This window comes from Maniola hyperantus, chromosome 1 (assembly GCF_902806685.2).
Source record: "Maniola hyperantus chromosome 1, iAphHyp1.2, whole genome shotgun sequence".
Taxonomy (NCBI): domain Eukaryota; kingdom Metazoa; phylum Arthropoda; class Insecta; order Lepidoptera; family Nymphalidae; genus Maniola; species Maniola hyperantus.
This window is the reverse complement of record NC_048536.1, coordinates 1920976-1944750: the sequence shown is the minus strand read 5'-3', so window position 1 is coordinate 1944750 and position 23775 is coordinate 1920976. Positions and strand designations below refer to the sequence as shown.

At 38.4% G+C, this 23775-nt stretch overlaps 1 protein-coding gene across 1 annotated transcript; it reads right to left on the bottom strand.

The window, feature by feature from the left end:
* Positions 1–483: 483 nt before the first annotated feature.
* Positions 484–18688, bottom strand: LOC117985508 (serine/threonine-protein kinase Wnk). Its single transcript, XM_034972251.2, has 6 exons — positions 18295–18688; positions 4643–6979; positions 4153–4350; positions 3617–3758; positions 2723–2935; positions 484–2338 (listed from the first exon to the last, which is right to left on the bottom strand). Exons 1-6 carry the CDS (start codon positions 18358–18360, stop codon positions 2250–2252), a joined length of 3045 nt encoding a protein of 1014 aa, XP_034828142.1. The 5' UTR covers positions 18361–18688; the 3' UTR covers positions 484–2249.
* Positions 18689–23775: the final 5087 nt, after the last annotated feature.

The following is a 23775-nucleotide window of genomic DNA, read 5'->3' as shown; positions in this document are numbered from 1 at the left end:
GGGAAAACAAACGTACGGAAATTTGCCGTGGTGCGCGCTAGCTCTTAGTCTAAACCGATGATGGTTTCTGCTTGAAATATCTTGACGCGTGGCGAAAATCGGAACTGACGTTGCCGTCAAGTGTCCCCTTTGTTCTTGTTTGAATCGTCTAAGCCTTTGTTTTTCAACAGCGCCCCCCTGTCAATGTCATTCAAGTGCCAAGAGAGCCTTGTCGGACTGTACTGCGTCACCTTAAGTCCTCGCGTACGGCACGTGCGAGTGCTTTCTGTTAGATGTGCAGTCATCTTTAGCGTCTCATCAAAATATTTTTTAATGAAATAATGATTCCACGTTTTGATGAGACCTCGTAGTGTTCAGATGTGCTTAAGAATAAGTATTTTGTGCGTGTGTATGTGCGTATGCTAATAAATGATTTGAATTTTAAATATAGGATTTAAACCAAATTTTTCATGTTTTTTTTTTAATAAAACCCACAGACAATGTTAAAATATTTATTTACAAAAAAAAAGTTAACTGCATAAATTAACGTCTTAAATCTAAATTATATTTACAGACTTAATAATAACTTTTAATTGGCTCTGTAGCTACACTTTTAAAAAATGAAAGATTTTAGCTAAACCTGTTTGATTAGTATTTACCTACCATAAAGAAAATTAGACTTGTCTTTTCCTAGATTTCCACAAGTGTACATGCTCAATGGCAAATTCGATTGAATGTCGAATGAATGAATGAATGAATGACGCAATGTCGAGCATTAGGGTGCCTATCTCTTTGACTTGAGCCGCTTAACAAAAAAAGAATGATGAAGATTGATGTCTTGATGATTGATGTCTTGATTTATATTTGGTGAAGATTTGTGCAGCAGACTCATCATATTGATTTGCTGAACAATCTCCGCTTAAGTGGACAGGCATCCTTACTTACTATGATGAAGATGATGTCTTGACTCTTGATATACTGTTGACTGTGTTCAACAGACCTGATTGGTGTGCTGAACTCATCTCCACTCCGTTCCACTTAAGTGGACAGGCACCTTTACTATGTTCTATGATAAAAATGATGATTTCTATGATTTTTAATGATATTTATGAATATTCAAGCTACAGCTATCATAGAACATAGGAACAACAAAGTCTACGTTCTATGGAAATTGCTCGTCGAACATGTATTTGTGTGGAAATCCAGCCTATTAAGTTTTTGTCCTTTTCTAACTTAGAGCATTAGATAGTTACAGATATTCTATTTCACGAAGGCCTTCTAGCTATGTTTGTGTAAGTGCACACGTATTTATATTGGTTTAGTGCGCGTAGTGCTCTGTTTCGACCGCAACCCGCTGCTCGATAGCGGGAAAATTGCATCAACCATTATTTACACTCGCATCGTTGCGATTGGCTAAATTTATGGTATTCTTGTTGTAACAATGCATTGTAGCCAATAGTGAGCGAGCGTCAACCAATCAGAGGTGATTGCGATCGTGACAGTATATAAAAACAGCTGTTATTCTCTCGCAATCGCGCAGCGGTACGTACACAAATGCGTTAGTGCGTATCGGTACAGTGTACACTCACTACTACAACCAAGGCTGAGTGGTCTTCGTGAAATTGAACTTTACAATAAATAGATACGAGGACGAACAATCTATTATCGAAAATGTTAAAGTAAAATTCTACATTTACATGGAGCAATATGTTTTCTAATGCGGATAAATTATTGAGAAAATATTAGGAAATGGCAAAAGACTGGACAGTGTTAACTATAACACTAAATAGTCGAAATTATTCTTGGCAAAGAATTATAAAGAGCGATATGATTTCGTTCTAGAAGTAGAAATTGTAAAAGAAGAAAAGAACGCTAACATTGCGTCTGTGTTTAAATTAATATTCGTGTAAGACGCTGCTCTACAATAATTGAATGCAATTATTTCAATACAAAATTACAGTGCGACAAGGCTATCTTGACGCGTGGCGAAAATCGGAACTAACGTTGCCGTCAAGTGTCCCCTTTGCTCTTGTTTGAATATTCTAAGCCTTTGTTCTCCAACAGCGCCCCAGGTGCCAAAAGAGCCTTGGTGTACTGTATTAAACTGACCTCTGAAGGTATAGCAAAGTCAAATTACGCTCTATAGATCTCAGCCTAAGATCTATGAACTCAAAAACCACTGATTTTATGTTCAATTTTGATTGTCAATGCTTTAGAAGGTTTTTAGTGTAACTCCGGGGACCTTATCTAATTTGGCGGGTGGAGGGTAGTTAGAGCAGGTTGTCTACGGCGTGAATGACGCCGTTGGTCGCCGGGATGTTGTGCGTCACCACTTGCGCGTTGTTCACTTTGATACGACCTGGGAAGTGAGGGTAGTTTTATATTAATACACAAAAAGTCTTGAGGTGCCATGGGCGGACATAAATGAATATAAATCATATGGGACGCGCTGTCCAGCCAATGAATAAAATATTTGGATTGCTTCTTCTGGGGAAAAGTTAAAAGTATAGATAGTTCAATCCATGATGACGCGCCCCACTCTTTGTCAAAATCGTTTACAGTGCAAGTGAGCCATGTACTGTTAGAGCAAGTTCTATCATAATGCTCTAATCAGCAATATGGGCACACACACACACAGACGAAGATAAATTAGGTAAAAATTACTCCCCGCACCCCGTAGTTTCTCTATAGTGGGGCGCGACTTCGTGGATTGAACTATCTATACTAGGATGTCAAGACTTACCGGAGCTCTTCTGTAAAGTTAGGGGCTTAGCGTCCTCCATAGAGTTCCTCAGCTGGTAGTACCTCATGCCCGCACTGTACAGTGTTCCTGGCAGCACGTGTCTCGCTACTAACGCCTTGGCAGCTGCTTTTTCGGAGTATCTCGATAGTTCCGCAGGCGGGAGATGAGCAAACGCGGCGTCCGTTGGCGCAAATATTGTGTAGGTTTTGCTTTCTGGAACAGATAAGATATTCTTTCCGGATCTAATAGAAACTGTTCAGCACGCCTAACTTGCGTCCACGAGAAAATTTTGTCTACGCATTTACTCGTAGTATTACTTATCTCTATGAATTACACGATAAAATGCGTAGACAAAATTTTCTCGTGGGGCGCATTTAGACAAGCTGAAGCGGTGGTAGAGTCTGCTGGACATAATATCGTAAAAGTCACATTGGCTTTCATTATCCTTTTTTTAAATTTTGAATGGAGAGGACAAGGAAAATGTCCAGTCTTCTATTTAGTTCATTAAAAGCAGAGGATTGGACTATTTGTTCTGAATAAAACTGTCTTGACTCTTGAGTGAGAGTGCTATTCATTTTTGGTAGGTTTAGCTTGTGCTTCTGGTAGGTACATGATTTAAAAAAAAAATGCAAATCGGTCCAGGAACCTCGAAAAAATCGATGTACATACATTAAAAAAACGGGCCGAATTGAGAACCACCTCCTTTTTGGAAGTCTGTTAAAAATGGAATTGGGCTAAACCGGATTCTATGCAACTAATTATTTTTAAGTAAGTTCATAACCAACATCACTACTGATGAGATCGGAGGTTCCCGATCTTTCCCTAAACATCAGACACAAAAGCCTTAGCCTTTAAAAAGAGAAAATCCCTTGTATAAAGACAATAAACTTTTACCTGATAACGTCTCTGCCATGCCACTCGCGATGATCGCTTTGAGGAATGTGGTGAACCGTCGGTCCCTGTCCGCCTGCAGTGTCTGCACTATATCCCCTACTGGGAGCGGGAACATGACTCTGTCCACTGCATGCGCTATACCCTGTAATTTAATGGAACGTTGATATAAAGGTGCCTCTGTAAATTAAGTAGTTATACCGATGGAGGGGCAGTTTGTCTAGTCTTAATGGAACCAACTCAAATCGAGGGTAGATTTAACTTGTCTGTTCTTCAAATTTAAATACAAAGTTTTTTCTAGCATATGTTCCTATGTATATTGGTTCGATGAAAGAAAGGGAGTGTATCTTGCCTTTTAATTTACATTAAGACGTCATTAGATTAAGAACATTATTTCAGATCAATTCTGATTTATCACAGAAGGATCAGTTTCTTAAAATTCCAATGCTGCAATAGGTATTCAAAATTCCAGCGATTTGGGTAGAACATGTTTTTTTTCTATATTTAAAGCAATAAATTTCCTGCTCAGCAAACCATACCTGAGGGATGTGTATGTCCTTCTTATCATCGAGAACTCTAGCGCCGTTGATGGTGGTGACGCGCACCTCATTCCACTCGACGTCGTGCATGTCATACTGGTTGACTCTTAGCTGCGTGCCAGCTAACGAGACCCCCGTCATCTCGTCTTGTAGGGAACCCACGTCGAAGGCACCAGGGATCACATGATGGAGTAGCAACTGAGGATGATATGAAAACTCCTAGATTAGGTAATGTTATGTTAACTTTCTGAAAACAGCCTCATATTTTTGGATTTAGTTTCTCATTTTTAAATGATAAGTTGATCAAAAGGAATTCTAAAATTACCTTCTACTTTTTTATTGTAATCTGACCATAGTCTCCGAAGATACCGTGTTTCAGATGCCATGGAACAGGTCCTTAATGTCCAACAACAAAGGCATTAAAATACTACTTTGACTCCTTAAAAAAGATATATTTAGGTAATTTGCAAAAATGATGTCGTCTACTTACCCCACTAAGCAGTCTAGGATTGTCCCGGAATTTTTCCTCAGCCCTATCAGGTCCGCCGAGTTGCACCAATAACGTCCTGAAAGCTTTATCGGTTGGAGCGAAAATTGTGTACGGTCCCGTCTCATTCAAGATCGCATCTAAACCAGATTGTTTCAAGTATTTAGCTGTCGCAAAGAGACCATTCTCCTTTAGAATATCTATTAGATCTGGTGTACTAGTTCTAGCGTAGTTAGAGTTGAATGTAGATTCTTCATAGTTTGGTGAAACTGTGCTGGATGATCCAATTACTACGACTTCTTGAGGAGTAGATCTTGTATACGTGGGAGTAGTATTTATAACTGTCGTTGTGTGGAAAGGATTTCTTGGGCTGTAGCTGTTCCTGTTAATGTTGTAGGTGGGAGTAGAAGATTTTGTCACGTATCTAGGTTGAGGTGTCTCGGTTGTGGTGCTTCGAGTGGAAGGAGCAAAGGTCTGTGTTAGGGGAGTAGCCTTTGTTGAAGGAGCAATGGAATTACGGTAAGACGCGTAGGTAGGTTGTGGTGTTGTTTGTACTGGGTTGGTATGCCCTGAGGTCCCGTAGTTCGATGTTGTTACGTAACTGGTGTAGCTTGAAGGGTGGTAGGATGATTCCGCAATGTAATCGGTCGATTTAGTAGTTGGGCTTGAAGTTGTCGATGTGTACGCATTGTTGGAAATTTTGGTAGGTCCGGGAAGTTGTATTTCTCCTTTCTTTATTTTGTTCAAAATTTCCTCTACTTCAGGACCTTCTTCCGTTTGTTGACCATTTGCCTTTACTCCTTTTACTTTATACGTACCGTCATCCTGCTCTTCGAGAAACACGAATGTTACTTTTTTTTTGTTCTGAAGTGTGCTCGGTAATTTAGAAACTTCTTCCAGTTTACCATTATCCGACTGCTTTATAAGTTCATAGTTAGTGCCAGGTGGTAAAACACCTTTCGTTAAATCCTCGAAAGATATGCGACTTTCCTTCTGTGGCTCTTGTGTAGCCTGTATGAATTTACTTAAATCTGGGCTGTCAGCAGCAATTGCGCCTTTCGGTATTAAATTAGGATTATTGGTTCTTATCACTTCATATTTCTGTCCATTCAAAGATATTTCCCTTGATGTGAAATTTTTTTCGTTGAAATCTTCAGGGTTTTCGGCTAACGCGACTTTTAATTGTTTTAAGATATCGGGTTTTTGGAGTAAAGCAACACTCTTGGCTCTCAAATTGTCATCAAATCCTTTAGTATCACTCTCTTCCAGCAAGTCTTTTATTTCGTTGTAAAGTTTTTGTTTGTTCCTGTCTTGAGGGGGTGCTCTTGTTCTAGTTGGCGTTCTTGTCCTTTGTCTTACGGTGGGTCGTGGGCGAGGAGTCGTGGTAGTTGTTGTCGTCGTTGTTGTAGTGGTGGTCGGATGTTCCTTCTCGTACATTTCAATGGCCTTCCTAAACAAATCCGTCTCATGCGGTTGTAGCGGTCTTCGCCTCTCTTGGTTCCGTTTGTAAAAATCTTCATAGTTCTCTGTCGTTGTGTAGGTGGGTATAGACTTTGTCGCCTGTTTACTAACGAATTCCTCGTGTAACTTCTCCACTTTTTCCTGTTGTTTTTGCTGCTGCTTCTGAACAAACTCCTGATGCTTCTGAATAATTCGCTGCCTCTCTTGAAGCTCTTTTAGTTTTTCAAGATTTTCTTTCGACTGCTGTTCATAATAATCTTGCAGCTGAGCTACTGATTGTCCGTTAGAGATTTGAGGTGACTGGTTTATAGCAGTTTGGAATGGGGCTTGGGCATTGTTATAATTTTGGGGAGATAGGTTCGGGGCTGCTTGGATTGTGATTGGGTTAGGTCTACTAAAAGCCTGGTTCTGAACGGAAGCCAAAGTTGGCAGGAAAGCTGGTTGAGTTGGCCTCTGCTGTGCAATGTTCAAATTTTGGTTGAATGTTTGAGGTGCTTGTGGGATCGGATTATTTTGGAAACTGGCCAATGTTGGAATTGGTTGGGGTATATTTTGATTATGGTGTGGAATTTGTTGAAAGTTATTTATTGGATGGTTAATATTGGAAGGTTGGTTGAAGTGGAAACCATTATTGTTTTGTACGGGAATATTCTGAACAGGAATGTTCTGGGCTGGCAACAGATTGTTGAACTGAGGAACATAAGGTTGCTGTTGAAAGATCGGTTGAGGGTACTGAATGGTCGGTGATGGACTACTCAATACAGCTTGTTGAGCTTGAAAGTTCTGTAGTGAAGGAGATGGCCCAAATCTCGCTTGGTGTTCGTTGAAGCCTGATGGTCCCAGCGCCGGCTGACGACTTCGGTCGAACTCATTTTCTATCTGGAAGCAAAAAGAAAAGCTAATCAAGTACCTTCTTACCTAATTCATACTTGGAGATAATCTTTTCTATTTCAAAGAAAATTTTTAAAATATTCAGATGAAAATTTGAAAATAATTAGGGATACATTTTAAACACTGTCACACTAGGATAGAAAGGTCTTAAATCAATAATTAATGTGTTTAAAAAAATAGTCGTATGTTCGAGAAAATCGAGATTTTAGTTTAGGTATTAAGTAGCATTTGCCTACGACTTCCACAGCTGATATATTAATTGACAGAATTTAACATTTGTTGATAGGTAATGTATCTAGGTGATCAGATTATGAAAATTCTTTCACTGATAGATAGTCTGATCAGTGAAATAATTTTCAGAATCTGATCATTACTTCCGGAGATTACCACCTACATAGAAACTGACAAATTTTACCTCGTCATAATTTTCGTATAGGTACCTATAGATTAATATTATTAAGTAACAGAAAAACAAATGGAATAGATATAAAAACAAAACAAGCGCTTCAATACAAAAGTATGTTAGATCTCATATCTTAGGCGCGAGGCCAAGAATGCACTTTCGTGCTACTGATGCGTCACGGAGTCTCCGACGATCGTACGCGAATTGTAAGAAACCGCATCTTTCTCACGGAATACGGCGATTGTCCGGTAGCTAAACTAACAGTAAGTAAAATAAATAAAATAAAATAAAAATATTTTTTATTCAATTAAACTTTTACAAGTATTTTCGAATCGTCAACAGCATCTACTTACCCACTGGTTGAATGCCTTTCCTACCGAGAAGAACCAGCAAAAAACTTCGGCAGTTACTCGTTTCAAAGATTTGATATACAATAATTATGCCATGCATAAGAAAAGTATTTGCAGTCCTACGCGTTGTTGGAACTAGCTGCAGGTCAAATCCACGCTTTTTTATCATTTAGGTAATCTTCAATTGTATAAAATGCTTTTTTCAGGAGCATACTTTTAATAGATTTTTTTAACTTGTGTAAAGGCAAAATAGTTTGCGGGATTTTGTTATACCCACAAATGACTTTTGGACTTTCCTGAGGCGGAAGGTAGGAGTTGCAAGCTTATTACGGTACAGATCGCGCGGCGAGAGTTTGGCTTTGACCTTCGGGTGGAGGGGATTACTGCGCATGGGTACTGTCACGCACACAATACTTTTCCTTTTTTATGTACCAGGTTGGATATTTGAGTGGGTCAAAATTCATGTACAGTGGTAATAATGCTAGAAAATAATACGAAATAGATAAACTTCTTCATTTATTAAAACTATTGATAGTTATTTTACTTATATAAAATGTTTATTTCCTTTTAAAGTTTACAGAGACAGCGATGAAAATTCTAAATAATTGTTTTTTAATAAAATTATTTATTCCAAGATACATGTAAAATTGGTACATACAAACAAAAGAAAACTTAAAATAATTATTAAATACAAAAGTTAACATTAAAAAAAAGTCTTAGCAGCAGTGCTATTCAGATTCTTATATAATAAACAATTAACGAAAATAGCAATTCACTTGTGAACGTGATTGTACAAACAGAGGCAGGGAACGACTGGAGCAGTGGAGCGCCAATCAGAGCACCGCGTGCGCCTACACACCCGCCCCGCACCCCACTAATTGCCCGTTGATACCCAATTTCTGATTTCTGCGCAATAACGGTCAAAGCCAAACTCTCGCCGCGCGTACTGTACTAATACTTATTACAGTAGAGGCTTACAAATACTTACTCTGCTTTCATATTCAAACCAAATCAGAATATTTTTGTTTCATACCTATCATCATCATCATGATCAACTCATCGCCGGTCTACTACTACTGATCACAGGTATCGTGTCCGCCGTCATATTGGGTTTACTTTAGTTAGGACTAGATGATGCCCGCGACTTCGTCCGCGTGGATTTAGGTTTTAACTCTTTAATTTTCCGGGATAAAAGTAGCCTATGTCCTCCCCCGGGATGTAAGCTAACTCTGCACCAAATTTCATCAAAATCGGTTGAACTGTTGCGCCGTGAAAAGCTAGCAGACAGAAGACAGACAGACACACTTTCGCATTTATAATATTAGTATGGATAATATTATTATGTTTTCTGTGGTAAGATACCGGTCTTAGTAGATGGCCACATTTTTTATTTGACTTAGATAACTTACAAATCTTACAACTTTTTCCTTCAGTCACATTCCTTCCTATTCCTATAAAAAAATACCGGGCAAGTGCGAGTCACACTCGCGCACCGAGGGTTCCGTACTATAGTCGTAATTTTTCGACATTTTGGACGATAAATCAAGAATGCATAAAAGAAATAAAAATCTGTTTTAGAATGCACAGGTAAAGCCTTTTCATATGACACCCCTTGGTAAGGTACGGAACCCTAAAAATGACGCAACACCTTTCTGTGGTGATACACTCTCTAACCGGTTTAAGCGGACATACAGGATGTAACATTCGTAACGTGTGAGAGTACAGACTAGCGATTTGTCGCCCGACGAAAAGTATTTTCTGAAGGTCTAATTAAAGGTGTCCACACGAGTTGATATCCTAAAGAAGTTTTGCTGGTCATTACTATAATTTAAATTGTTATGACAGGCTGAATTTATGTAGTGTATTTAGTACGGAAACCTAAAAAGATGTTGTCAAAAGAAACAAAGAAAAACGTTTGTTTTGGAAGTTGTGGCACACATCACTTTATACCTAAGGGTTGGTTATCCAACAGCTTAATTGCGGTAGAATGACAGCTACAATGTCACGATCGCAAGCACCTCTGATTGGTTGATGCTCGCTCTATATTGGTTGGCTAAAAATTACAATGCATTGTTGCAACAATAATCCCATAAATTCAGCCAATCACAACAATTGCGATTGTAATAATGATTGATGCCGGTTTTTCGGAATCGACCTACTGGCGCTTCCAAGGTGACGAAACAAAAAGTTGTACAACAAAATGTCTCCAGTGTGTTCTTTGGCTAACGCAGCAGAATGCCGATCTTATGGTGGCACTTTCACGATGACGTGTGGTGTGTGGGCGTGGCCTGCTTTCGGTTTCGTTTGAGCCTTACTTTTGATTTCAAAGGTCATTGAGGTCAGCGGCGTTTCGTAAGACCCGTAACGGTGGTCGAAGTTTAGCGAAGACTGCTAATGACTGCCGTGCAAATTGAATTTTGAAAAACCGCCTTGACTGTGTCTGCAATAAGATATTGGACTGTAATAATAAAATGATGTGATGATACAGCGATAGTTTATGGGGCTGGAATTCATTATTCAAGAGAATAATTAAAAAAAACATGTTTTTTATTGATTTTTAACATAATTAATTATTAACGTCACGGTGCGCTGTACGGAAAGTAATGTAATGACGTGACAATGTGTAAACGACAAATATTTTTCAATTTTTTTCTTATGATAAAAAATTGATAAATTGTACGCTGCCTGAAATTCAGGCCGGACGCGTTTGGGACCCTCGTAGCTCTAGTTTTAAGTTTACGCAATTAATTATCACCACTATATCATACAAATGCAACAACGGACGATCAAAATGTGTAAATTTTACCTATTTTGAATAAATGATTTTGAATCCAGATTCTAGCAGCTCCTTGCAATTTCTTTTGATGTCGTCAGAAACACTTAATGGGGGAGTCTGCCAAATGCCAATGCTGCTAGTTCGAAGAAACTATATAGACATTGGGGTCTCCAGACTCAAGGTGTTAGAATTGCGTCCTCTCACCGGAAAGCAATGAACCTTACGGCCATTGATTTAAATCATATAAAAGGATAAAGTGTCTGACTAACCTATCAACGCACAGCTCAAACTACTGGACGGATCGAGCTGAAATTTGGCATGCAGATAGCTATTATGACGTAGAGATCCACCAAGAAAGGATTTTTTAAAATTCAACCCATAAAGGAGTGAAATAGGCGTTTGAAATTTGTGCAGTCCAGGCGGACGAAACTAAAAGGTTATATGTTTAAATGAAAACCATATTGCATAATATGATCACTTGATCAGTAACCACATAACGTAACAGTGAAGCAACATAGCTCAGGTATAATGAGTGAGAGCGTCTGCTTTCTTCGTTTTGTGGAAACCGGACGGGCATTCTGATTCGCCGCGCGTCTCGACGGATCATCTTTGTTTTCGAACGATTAGAAAACGCTCATGCATGCTATTATTTCTAAACGTTATGACTTCTGAACGTCACGACGATCATTTAGATTGGTTGCATAGGTATGCATAGGAACGAAAACAATGACAAACCCCACTAATATTATAAATGCGAAAGTGTGTCTGTCTGTCTGCTAGCTTTTCACGGCCCAACAGCTCAACCGATTCTGATGAAGTTTTTGGTACCTACAGAGTTAGCTTTCATCCCGGGGAAGGACATAGGCTACTTTTTATCCCGGAAAATTAAACAGTTCCCACGGGATTTTTAAAAAACCTAAATCCACGCGGACGAAGCCGCGAGCCTCATCTAGTGATGAATATACAGGGTGTAACCAGAACGCTGGCAAAAACGAAGACAGATGATAGTACCTACTGATGATTACTGATATGAAACCACAAAAAAAACGTGAAAAAAATATAAAAGGATCTTATAATTTTGTAAAAATTTACGATTGCAATTAAAACATCTGACTGACGCTAGAGGTCAACGAACGTTGCGTAAGTAGGCCACTCGGAGTCAATGCCGTGTAGTAAGCGGGGCATTGAGCCGAGTTTTGCACGCTATACATTGCGGGATTGAAAAATACTAAATCACTAAAACTCCAAAATGGGGCAAATGGTTATTGGTATTGGATTGTGTTTAGGCTGTAGGTATAATAATATAATAACGCTAAGTTCTTGCTAGCATTCTGGTTACACCCTGTATATGAATATCATATATCAAGCATACGATATTACGTACCTACCACGCGACCATGGTAGATAGATGCGACGCGCAACGCGCCGCATCTCCAGAAATAAGCCCCAAAAGAGCCCTAAATCTAGCTGTAGACGTCTATCGGTTGATAATGATAATGTCGGACGGAAGTCGCATCATTAAGGTGTTTACCATTTTGGTACGGAACCCTAAAATCACTTCGTCACGTAACACTTACATTTGGAAGCTGTTACGCCAATGCATCACAACAAATCGAGATTTATGATGATAGCACATTGATAGCTGTTATTCATAAAAAGGTATTTGTAATTCTAATAACGTAACATTAATACTTAGATTGACTCTAATTCGGATTAGGAATGACGAATGGCGTATGATTAGGCACGCAATGCTCACTATATTGATATGGATAAGTCAATAATTCTCAGAATTATGCAACTCTGACTGATTATGATTTCGATTCATGATTAAAATGTTTATTAGGAAAATGTTTAAAACGCCTTAATACTAATAGACTAACAGCCGCACTCAGAGTCGCTAATCGTTACTTAAGATTGAGTTAAAACGTGACAGATTTATGTGAGAGCTCTGCTCGTTTTAACTAAACTTAAGTTACGATTAAGCGACTCTGAGTGCGGCTGTTAGAGCCTATGAGGTCCAGACCTTCGTTATTTTATAAAAGCTGAAAGTTTCTTTGCGTTTCTTTCAACACAGGGAGGAACGATCGGCGACTATAAAGTTTCATGGTCATGGTGGCTTTGTCAGATAACAGGTAACAAAGACGTATAAAATCTTTCTTCAAAGTATGAAGTCAATTTTTTTTATATTTTCAAAATCACGTCATGCATTGTCAGACATTTAATATCGTGGCAACCCCCTGTCAGACGATACCCAAGACACATTAAAGTTTTTAAGGGTGTCTGGTTTGCCACGATACTAATGCATGACGTGAATTCTACAGTGCTTATAGAAACTTGCAGCTTTCATAAAATAACGAAAGTCTGACCCTCACGGGCTCTTAGTCCATAAGTTTAATAAAATAGCTGACTTTTGGCTGAAGCAAATTTCGTCCTAGGTACCTAGTTGCATTTGTTCTGATTGGCTCAATTTATGGTAATATTCTTGTTATAGCTGCTCCTGTATGTAACAATCTCAGTGGCTATACAGGGTGTACCAGAACGCTAGCAAAAACTTGGCGTTATTGTTATACTATCTAAACACAATACCAATAACCATTTGCCTCATTTTGTAGTTTTAGTGATTTAGTATTTATCAAACCCGCAATGTATAGCGTGCAAAACTGGGGTCAATCCCCCACCTACGGCGCGGCTATGACTCCGAGTGGCCTTCTTACGCAACTTTCATTGACCTCTAGCGTGAGTCAGATATTTTATTTGCAACATGTCGTGAATTTTTACAAAATATAGGATACTAGCTGATGCCCGCGACTTCGTCAGCGTAGATTTAGATTTTTAAAATCCCGGGGAAACTCTTTGATTTTCCGGGATAAAAAGGAGCCTAGTCACTCTCAAGGTCTTTCACTATACCCATGCAAAAAAATCACGTCGATCCGTTGCTCTGTTGCGACGTGATTGAAGGACAAACCAACAAACAAACACACTTCCGCATTTATAATAAGAGTACCGATTTGCATTTTTTGTGGTATCATACCAGTAATCATCATTATTATCACCTGTCTTCGTTTTTGCTAGCGTTCTGGTTACACCTTGTATTTAAACGTCTTTGCGGAGTGATCCTTATAAACCTGGAAGTAGGTAGCTATAAAGACTCCGTGGTAATATGCAGCTTATGCAATAAAGTCTAGACCGCATTGCTCGAGGAAGTGTCGCATAGCGTAGGATTCGTTGACGCAAGTTGTGTAATTGTGGAATCGAGAGCCTTTCCTATGGTTTACTACACAATTTTACGAGTTTTAAAGAATGTTCTTGCTTCTTGCAGATTAGATTAAAACTGGATCCCCGACCCCTCTCCGATATTACAAAGCCAACGTACAAACTTTTTATAGAACAATTTAGTATAATACAATCCATACTAATATTATAAATGCGAAAGTATGTCTATCTGTCTGTCTACTATCTTTTCACGGCTTAACCGATTTTAACAAAATTTGGTACAGAGATAGCTTGCATCCAGGGGAAGGACAAACGCTACTATTTATCCCGGAAAATCAAAGAGAAGTGTCGCATAGCATAGGATTCGTTGACGCAAGTTGTGTAACTGTGGAATCGAGAGCCTATCGAGAGTTTTATAGAATGTTCTTCCTTTTATTGACGACCTCCGCTTACCAGCGCCAGGTAAGCTGGTGGCGGTGGTAAGCGCTGTGGTCTTATTAGTGGGGGGGTCCCGGATTTGGAATTTAACATTAGTACAGTGCGCGGCCGAAAGTAATGTACCTACATCGGACTTCAGAATAACACATCGGCTTTGTAGAGCGGTCTCTGTCACTCATACCTATCTGACGTTTCGTTGGTCTCAACGACAGGGACAACACTCTACAAATCTGCTATTTCCTTCTAAAGGCCGATTACTTTAGGTATGGATAATATAATCCCATCTAATTAATAGCATGTGTTCAATTCATAGGAGAAAGTAGCCGGACATAGTTTGCGTGATGTGTGAGGTATTCCATGCCTCCATGTCCATTGTCCACTGTAGTTACTGCATGGGCAGTTGACACGCTTTATATGTTGGCTATATATTTATTGTAATGGGTGACAGGCAAGACAGCTACACTTGTATCATGATTGTAAGAAACGATAGAGTCACTTGTTTAATGAATTATTTAGGTAATAGAAGAAGATTTTCGTAGATTGATTTAAAAGTCAGGAAATCGAATAGATTTAGGCTAGGTACACACGGAGACCTAATAGAAAAAGTAGATCCCTTTAAGCGGAATACCTACACGGGGAGTGAAAATTTTGACAGTTATCTTAGTAAGAACTAGCGTATGCTCGTGACTTCGTCCGCGTGGACTACACAAATTTCAAACCCCTATTTTACCTCCTTAGGGGTTGAATTTTCAAAAATTCTTTCCTACGTCATTATCTCTATATATAAAAATGAATCGCTAAATGTGTTGCTCATCGCAAATCTCGAGAACAGCTGAACCGATTTCGCTAATTCTTTTTTTATAATATTCCTTGAAGTACGAGGATGGTTCTTACGGTGAGAAAAATTTAAAAAAATTTAATCAACTGTTAGGCGGAACGAAGTTCGCCAGGGCAGCTAGTATTATTATATATACCTATTATATTATATATATCGATAATTAAAATTTATATCTCTTATCCATAAAAGAAGTAACTTTTTCGAGATAGGCCAGTACGATTTCTAGATTATAAGGCAAGGCAAGGCAATACATTTGTGCTAATATCGAGCTGAGAGCGGTTCGAATTAGAAACGAGGAGGCAAACCGCTTCGTTCGCGTGGAATTTTGACTACGCACGTAGGGGTGATAAAAAGACAGATAGACATCACTTTCGCACTGGATTTGGTAGGTTCCAAGCCCACCATCACAGTGACAATACCCCTAATTGATGTCGTGTTCATAAGCAGTAAGTTACTCATACAACAATGCAATGTGAGCTATCCTACTTACTTAACACAATCAAGACTTATTAATTTTCGTTAATTGCGACCGCGGCGGTGAAAGCGACTGAGAAGTTATTATATAAATCAAAGTCATGTTCTTTGGGTCTTAATATACTCTTACATTATTTTGTGCATGATAGTGTAAAATAATGTACCTACTCTGTACTTAATCAGTAGTCCTTATAAATGCGAAAATGTATTGGTTTGTTGGTTTGTCCTTCAATCACGTCGCGACGGTGCAACGGATTGATGTGATTTTGTGTGGGGTTTAGATAAAGACCTGGAGAGTGACATAGGCTACTTTTTATCCCGGAAAATCAAAGAGTTCCCACGGGATTTTTAAAACCCTAATTCCACGCGAACGAAGTCAGGGCATCAGCTCGTATTTAAATAAAACTGCCTTTTGATACAGCTATATGAAACATCGACGTCTGCAACTGCATGTTTTCTAAATCTAAATATTATAAAATGAAAAGCGGACTGACTGACTGATCTATCAACGCACTACTGGACGGATTGGTATGAAATTTAGCATGCAGATAGCTATTATGACGTAGGCGTCCGCTAAGGAAGGATTTTTGAAAATTCAACCCCTAAGGGGGTGAAATACGGGTTTGAAATTTAGTAGCGCGTACGAAGTCGCCAGCATAAGCTAGTTACGATATATGCAACATCGGCATCGAGAAAATGCTATATTCACGCATGTGCTTCGATCTCCTCGACCGTGTCTGTATGTAAAGTTTACTTTCTTCTCTCAAATATTCATCAAGTTCAAGGCGTTATGTTACACCTGCGAATAATGGCCGCTACGCATGCATATGCGTCGCAACTCGCACGCATGATCGGCATTGAATTCAAACTCAAAAATTATTTCATGTAGGACTACTTTCTTAATGTTTTCCTTCACTGCTACATATAGGTAGACTCCACCACCCGTTCCGGTATGGGTTGTATTTAGATTTTCAAAAATCCCGTGGGAACTCTTCGATTTTCCGGTATATAAAATAGCCTATGTCACTGTCCAGGTTTTTTGATATGTACCCTTGCGAAAAATCACGTTGATCCGTTGCTCCGTTGCTATGTGATTGAAGGACAAATCAACAAACAAACCAACCAACAATCAAACTTTCGCATTTATAATATGGGTAGTGATACTAGGCAATGATTACTAAAATGTCCATTTCCCCTCCAACTAAGCGTAGCATGTGCTAGGAGTAGGTACGACAATAGTGCAACGGGTGGGGTTTGAACCGGCAATCTGGCGGATTTTCAGTCCGCTCCTCTAACCGTTGAGTTATTAACGCTATTACTATAGGTACTGTGACAGGTCAAAAGGTTAAAAAATTACATAAGTGGGTATCTCCATCATAAGATTCACAACGTAACAATTTCTAAATTCCTCAAAGTCGTGATTAAGGTGCCGTAACATAGATGTCAGTTTGTTTTGCTGTTATCTCATAGAGAAACTTTCTATCTTTGCTAAGAATCTCAATAATTATAGATGATTGTGATTTTTGCTTGTAGAAAACTTATTAAACTGCACCAAAAGGAGAACTCCCAGTTTTGGGCCGAGTCTTGGGCAAAGTCTTGTTACAGAAAAAAATTTGGACAAATTCTTTGTTTTATGATAAACCAAAATCACAAAAAATAATATGAATTTATATTTGCTAAATATAGAAAAATATAAACGGAAATGTCTGTGTTTTTGTCGAGATTACCTATTACTGTGATTGTACCTATAGTGGGATGGTGTACCGTGTACGGAACCCTCAGGTAGGATTTTGTATTATTTAATGTTAAATTATTTTATGTACCTACTTAAAAGAAACCAATCTAAACAGTTCACTAGTTGTTTAATTATTATTAAGTACTTGATTGATAATTGCAAAAATATTGTATTGCAAATAACACATTATCTAACACAACCTAACCATGGATTTGAGCCCATATATCTTGATTGTGCAACTTTCACTCAAACTGAAACTAAAACAGTCTAAAGGGCATATTTTTATCTAACAAATCACTAATACTTGTAACGGTTCATCAATTTCTATGCCCAACGATGTATGGGAGATGGTCGGTCTCCTTTGCACCAGAATTGGCGAATACCAGACTGAGTTTGTTGTGGACTTCAGAAATGAGGGGCCAGGGCGAGTTCAAACTACTACTAACAACCAAAGCTACGAATGTAGAACCTTCGTAGCTTTAAATTTGATTTTGAAGATAGCTGATAAAATATATAATCGCCCTAAGAATAGTTCGATAGCTGTTTTAGATATCTGCCTAGCTTAGGAATAGTTGGTTATTGTGTGTACGTTAATAATAATTAGTACAATGGTACAATACAATTAGTACAATAGTAATAATAATTAGTACACTGTAGATTTTAATATGCAGCAGATACTTGTTTGTACCTATGTTTTTTTGAACAATAAACTATTTCTTTATTTATAATTTATTTATTTAAATAACATATCTAATACTGAGCCTCAATAGCTCAACAGGTAAAGGAGTGGACTGAAAACCGAAAGGTCGACGGTTCAAACCCCGCCCGTTGCACTATTGTCGTACCTACTCCTAGCACAAGCTTTACGCTTAGTTGGAGGGGAAAGGGGAATATTAGTCATTTAACATGGCTAATATTCTTTTAAAAAAAAAACTAAAAACTAACTAAACTACTGCAGCAACCCCTGGGTTAAAATTACCTACCTAATTCTTACAGAGCTGAATTATTACGTATGTAAAGTAAGTTCTTAAATAAAATAGCACCATAGAAAAAATATTAGAAACTCAAATACCAACCCTGGGTCCAGTAATAGCGGCGACTGTATGCGCCAACAGCAGAAACGCGTAAACGCCACCCCTCATGCTGCACTCTCAAACAACAGAGCGGCAGAGTACCATCACACAACACTGTCTGTCACAGCACTACCTTCTTCCAGCACTGAATCCCAATTAACTAGAGTCCACTGCACTGTTCCAAATTAAAAAAAAAAACAATCCCGTATATCTTAAATTTTAGCGCGAAAATTTACGCGCGATCGTTTGACAAGTTCGTAAAACAATAGACAATTGTATTATTTTTTTCGATAGTAATTTCCGGATTATTGTAAAGCTTAGCGCGCATGCAACTATCAACTTTGTTTTTTCACGAATGTGTGTTATCGGGCAATGGCTTCACGCGGCGGCAGACCCAGCGGCAGTACAATCGTCAGTGAGCGTCGCTTCGTTTTACCACCCCTACTCCGACCGCCCCTTCTCAATGTTTCGAAAGGTATTGAGATTCGTTTAAAATCCTATGCCGTTTATTGTATGATGTTAGGTGAATGTTGCGTAAAATAATTACGGTTTATTTTGATTAAAGTATAGGTTTTATTAAGAGCCTCTGTAAAAGCGATATTACGGAGTCAGCGGTAACTTCATGTTTTGCCCAAGTTATCTGTCTGTCTCCAAGCGTCTCCAACCAATCAGTGCTGAAGTAGGTAAGTATTTTTTTGTGTCCAAGGTAAATATTGCTTTGAAGATTCAAACAATTCCTAGCTGACCAAGTCAGAAATGAGATCTCTTAAGTGAACAGTAGGTCTCAGTCAATAATACCTAGCTACCTACTTAAATATAATAATATCTATGGACTAGGAGTAGCCAGAACCGGTTAGGTGACTTATTTACCGTGGCTTCAGCAACCGCCAATATTAACCCGTGTTCTGTAGAGATTCTTCTAAGAGACATCAAGTTGTGGACACGAATATCTACCTATCGGTTGACGACCTTGCTAACCAAATTCATTGTCGTCATCCAATCCTTCGCCGGCGCATCACTAAGCACGGTTTTTCTCTCAGAACAAGAAGGGTCACGCTGGTCTTGTGCGGATTGGCAGACATCACACGCTTTTCAGAACATTATAGAGAACTCTAAGGCATTCAGGTTTCCACACTAATGGTTTCCGTCTCCATTAAAGGAAGTGATATTTCTCTCTATGAGCTGATTTTCAGGATAATAGATGATTGCTGAAACATTTATCTTGGATGATTTTCAAAATAAATCTTTTTATGGTTAAAATGCAGGAAGTCAAGTAAAATTATATAAAGTAAATGAGGTGAGAATATTGGCAACGCCACCTGGGAAGCGAACCGTGGCGGGTCGGATTCCCTTTCGCAAAGCCGTTGCGTTGCGCAAACGCAGCCTCATTCTAATTAAGGGAAATCTTATGGTACTTAAAAAGAATTCACTTAATTCGATACCTACCAACATTTATTTACGACTAGCTTATGCTCACGACTTCGTCCGCGTGGACCATATAAATTTCAAACCCCCATTTAAACCACTTATGAGTCAACAATTTCGAGTACAGAGCTAACAACATTTACTGGATGGGACGGACGATGATGTATTGATTACATAGGAAGTAATTCAAGTAAACAAGGGGCTAATTCATCTGGGAATCGAACCGTGGAAAGTGTCGGATTCCCTTTCGCAAAGTCCTTGCGCAAGCGTGGCCTCATTCCAATGATGGAAATCTTATGGTAAAATCATTAATCAGGCTCAAATATCTCATGAATCGTAGCGTAAACAATGGTCTAGGATGTTAGCCCACGGCAAAATGAATGGAGGTACCTACATGTATGCCTTGCTAATGGGGTGACCACTTTGATGTTTAGGTGGAAAACCAGAAGAAAATCTTTTGGTGCTTCTGCATGACATTTAATATTTCTCAAGTGTTTACGGTAATGTATAGTCCGCGACAGTTTGAGATGGCAATCGGGGAGGGAACGCCATGGGGCGTCCCCCGCCTCATACCTCAATTTGGCCATTTCGACCAGAAGCGTACCATAGGCTTGTCAATTGTCAAGTATAAATGAGAACTTCTACCAGAACATTTTCTTTCATTTATTTTTAGGGTTCCGTACCCGAAGGGTGTGCGTCCGTCCGTCCTAGTCTGCCTTAAAAAGGAAACCTCTGTACAAAATTTCAGCTTCCTAAGGTCCAAGAGTTTGCATGGGCGTTGATGAGTCAAGACAAGCCCGTTGGATTTAGATTTATTCATTTATTGCGTGATTGTAAGTATACGAGAGAATAGATTATCAAATAGGTACATGTCACGATCTGCCATACAATGGCACTGCAATCCGGCATGACTGGAGAGAGATCAGAGCTATAGAAAGGAAGAAAAGCGTTTCCTAATTCCTAGTATAATGGTCACCCTACACTCACAATGTCTAATTGCAGTGCAACAGTCGTTTTACAGCATTTAAAAGTGTAAGCGGTGTTGCAAGCCTTATCTAACCATCGCTGCATTGTGCATACGGCATATGATGCAGCATGTCCATATCTACGAGCCTAAACAATAATTTACTATGTGAATTTCTTTGACTTCCAAACAAAAGTCAGCAGTTTTCACCGCTTACCCGGGATGGTACAACAAGTAAAATTAATAAACAAGTTCATTTGTTTTGTTCACTGAACTTTTAATAAGTGAGGATTTGGTTGTCCTCATATAAGTAGGTAGTTAATTTTTTCACGATATTCGATTACTTCACCTTATTTTTGTAATTTCAATTAATATAAATATAGCCCTTGCAACAGAGCTTCTTGCTGGGACTTTTCCTTACCGTGGGTAATTCTATACCATCGGTTATCTTATAAACCATTTTTCTTTAGTTTAAAAATACCAGACATGCTCACTCACTTTCACCCCCACACACACGCACTCACGCCCACACAAACACAGATAACAAGGACTTCCACGCACATATTATTTTCTTTAGCTCTTTAGTTTAGTTAGTATGTTAGTTAGTATGTAGTTAGCTTTGTATTCACCGAGCTGGAGGCCCTGTTTTCCGAGACACAGTTTCTACTAGTTCGGAAAACAGGTGCACAGTATTGTTTTGGTAAGAATTTTATAATAATTAGTTTTAAGGTATCAATACTAACAAAAATATGATTTGTATTTGGTGGAAATAAATGATTTTTTTTTTATTATTTTATTATTATTTGCACTGCATCAAGTCTGGTATTTATTAGGAGTAAGTAAGAAAAAATAATTTTCATATTTTAAAATGAAGCCATGTAGCCGCCATATTGAATTTAAAACAAAATATAGCCGGTGTCACTCAGTGTAAGGATTCTAACGATACCCCATACATCCAATTCTGTACAGGCATTTAGAAGTTGTGGTGGAATAAAGAAACAAGTAGGTCGATTTCGTAAAACCTGCATCAATCATTATTACAATCTCAATTGTTGTGATTGACTGAATTTGTTCAATTCTTGTTGCAACAATGTATTGTAGCCAATAGTGAGCGAGCGGCAACCAATCAGAGGTGATTGCGATCGTGACATTGTAGCTGTCATTCTACCGCAATCGAGCAACTGAATACATTACACTCCTTTCACAAATTTGGGCCCTACCATTGACTTATATATTACTTCGTATGGACAGGGCTATTGAACAAACAAAATGGCACCGACTCAGTGGTGCTTTAGCACCAATGCAACCTCAATGGCGTCTGAATTTCAAACGGGTCTTTCATTAGTATCTAAGAGTTAGCGCTGATTTATTTGGTTCCAAAACCGTAAAAAATTTTGTTCGCTTGACCATATCTTGTCATTTATATCGACGGGCCCTACATTACATAAGAGGTTACAATGCATGAACCTTGGAAACTTTTATTTGAGCAGTCGTGTAAAAGGGTACTTTTACAGGATTACAGGCTTTAGGAGAAGACAATGTGTTTACAATAGAGAGTTAAGCCAACATATCCAGTCAGGAAACCCTGATATACAATTTTTTTGACAAAGTGTTTTCAATAATTAGCGAATACAGTTTCATTACACAAGAAGATATGCCCAATAAGGGAAAATTATAATTGTAATGTTTGCACAATTTGTAGAGTTTAGACACACTGACATACATAAAGAAAAAGTGGGTGCTTACGTGGGATATTGATCTTGGATTTAAGTAACTTTGTTACCTTAATAAGTAGGTAGGTACTTTTAGAGGTTGTGTAAAGTAAAAAGTGAGTAAAAAAGTGAGATAATAATCGAAGGAGTTGAAATTTGAAAGCAGAAATAGTTTTTGATGCAACCCAAGGGCGTTTGTGCACTCATCCGTATTCGGTTCGTACACACAATACTTTTTGATTTATCATGCAAAATGTCGAAAAAAATACCCAAATACGGAACCCTCGGTGCGCAAGTCTGGCTCGCACTTAGCCGGTTTTTTTTAATCTTTACGCAAGTATACCTACATACGAGTTGTGTTTGAAAAAGCATCCGCATCGAAATCTCCAATACTATTTTCAGCTACCATGAAATTTAACACAATGCATATTCTATAAATTTTCACGGTATTACCGTGAGCCATTTTCTAAAGTGGTAGAGTGGTGGTTACGTCAGTGACTGGATTCAGAACTTAGAGATGATTGCTATTACTCAACTTACCAGATGATGGGCCGACCACTTCGCTTTATAAATTATACGAAAATGATTAATCTAGTACGTAAGTTAATTAAGTTGCGAGCTTACGAGTATGGTGTAACTACATAACTGTAGAATCTAGATACTTAGGTAGAGTTAGCACAGAATTGATAACTATGTTTTATCACTTTACAGTAGAGACTCTAAGCTTTAGTTTTCCTTGTTTTTTTAAAAAAAAAAAGAACATAAGACAATTTTTTTAAGTTTGCGTAATAATTATCACCACTATGTCTAACAAATCCAACATCTGAACATCAAAAAGAGTAATTTATTACCTATTTTGAATAAATCATTTGACTTTGACTTTGATTTGTTATGCTGACTAATATTCCCCTTTCTCCTCAAACTAAGCTTGTGCAAGGAGTTGTTACGACAATAATAGTGCAATAAGTGGGGTTTGAACCTGCCTGAAACTGAGAGAGTGTCTGCCTCTTTAACCTTTCGAGCTATTGAAGCTATCGAATCTCTAGTTTTTTTTTTTTTTTTTTACTATACTTTACTAACTAAAAAACCGTCTCGGAGAAATGTGTAGGCGACGCGATTTGCTCGGCGCTTTAGACCTAGAATTTTCTGGAGGTTTTTCAGTCGGATCATGATTTTCACTGGCAGTCCGCCGTACCAATTTGGTTAATTTTCCGGGATAAAAAGTAGCCCATGTCACTCTTCAGGTCTCTAATTATGACCATGCAAAGAATTAGTCAATCCGTTGCTCCGTTGCGACGTGATTGGAGGACAAACCAACAAACCAACATGCTTTAGCATTTATAATTTGGGTAGCGATATAAATATAATATTAATACATGTATA

Coding starts and splice junctions, on each gene's coding strand:
- LOC117985508 (XM_034972251.2), bottom strand. CDS start 18,360: ATGAGGGGTGGCGTTTACGCGTTTCTGCTGTTGGCGCATACAGTCGCC. Junction 3,759..4,152: donor AGGACATACACATCCCTCAG/GTATGGTTTGCT, acceptor ATTAAATTACAG/GGTATAGCGCATGCAGTGGA. Junction 2,936..3,616: donor CATGGCAGAGACGTTATCAG/GTAAAAGTTTAT, acceptor TATCTGTTCCAG/AAAGCAAAACCTACACAATA.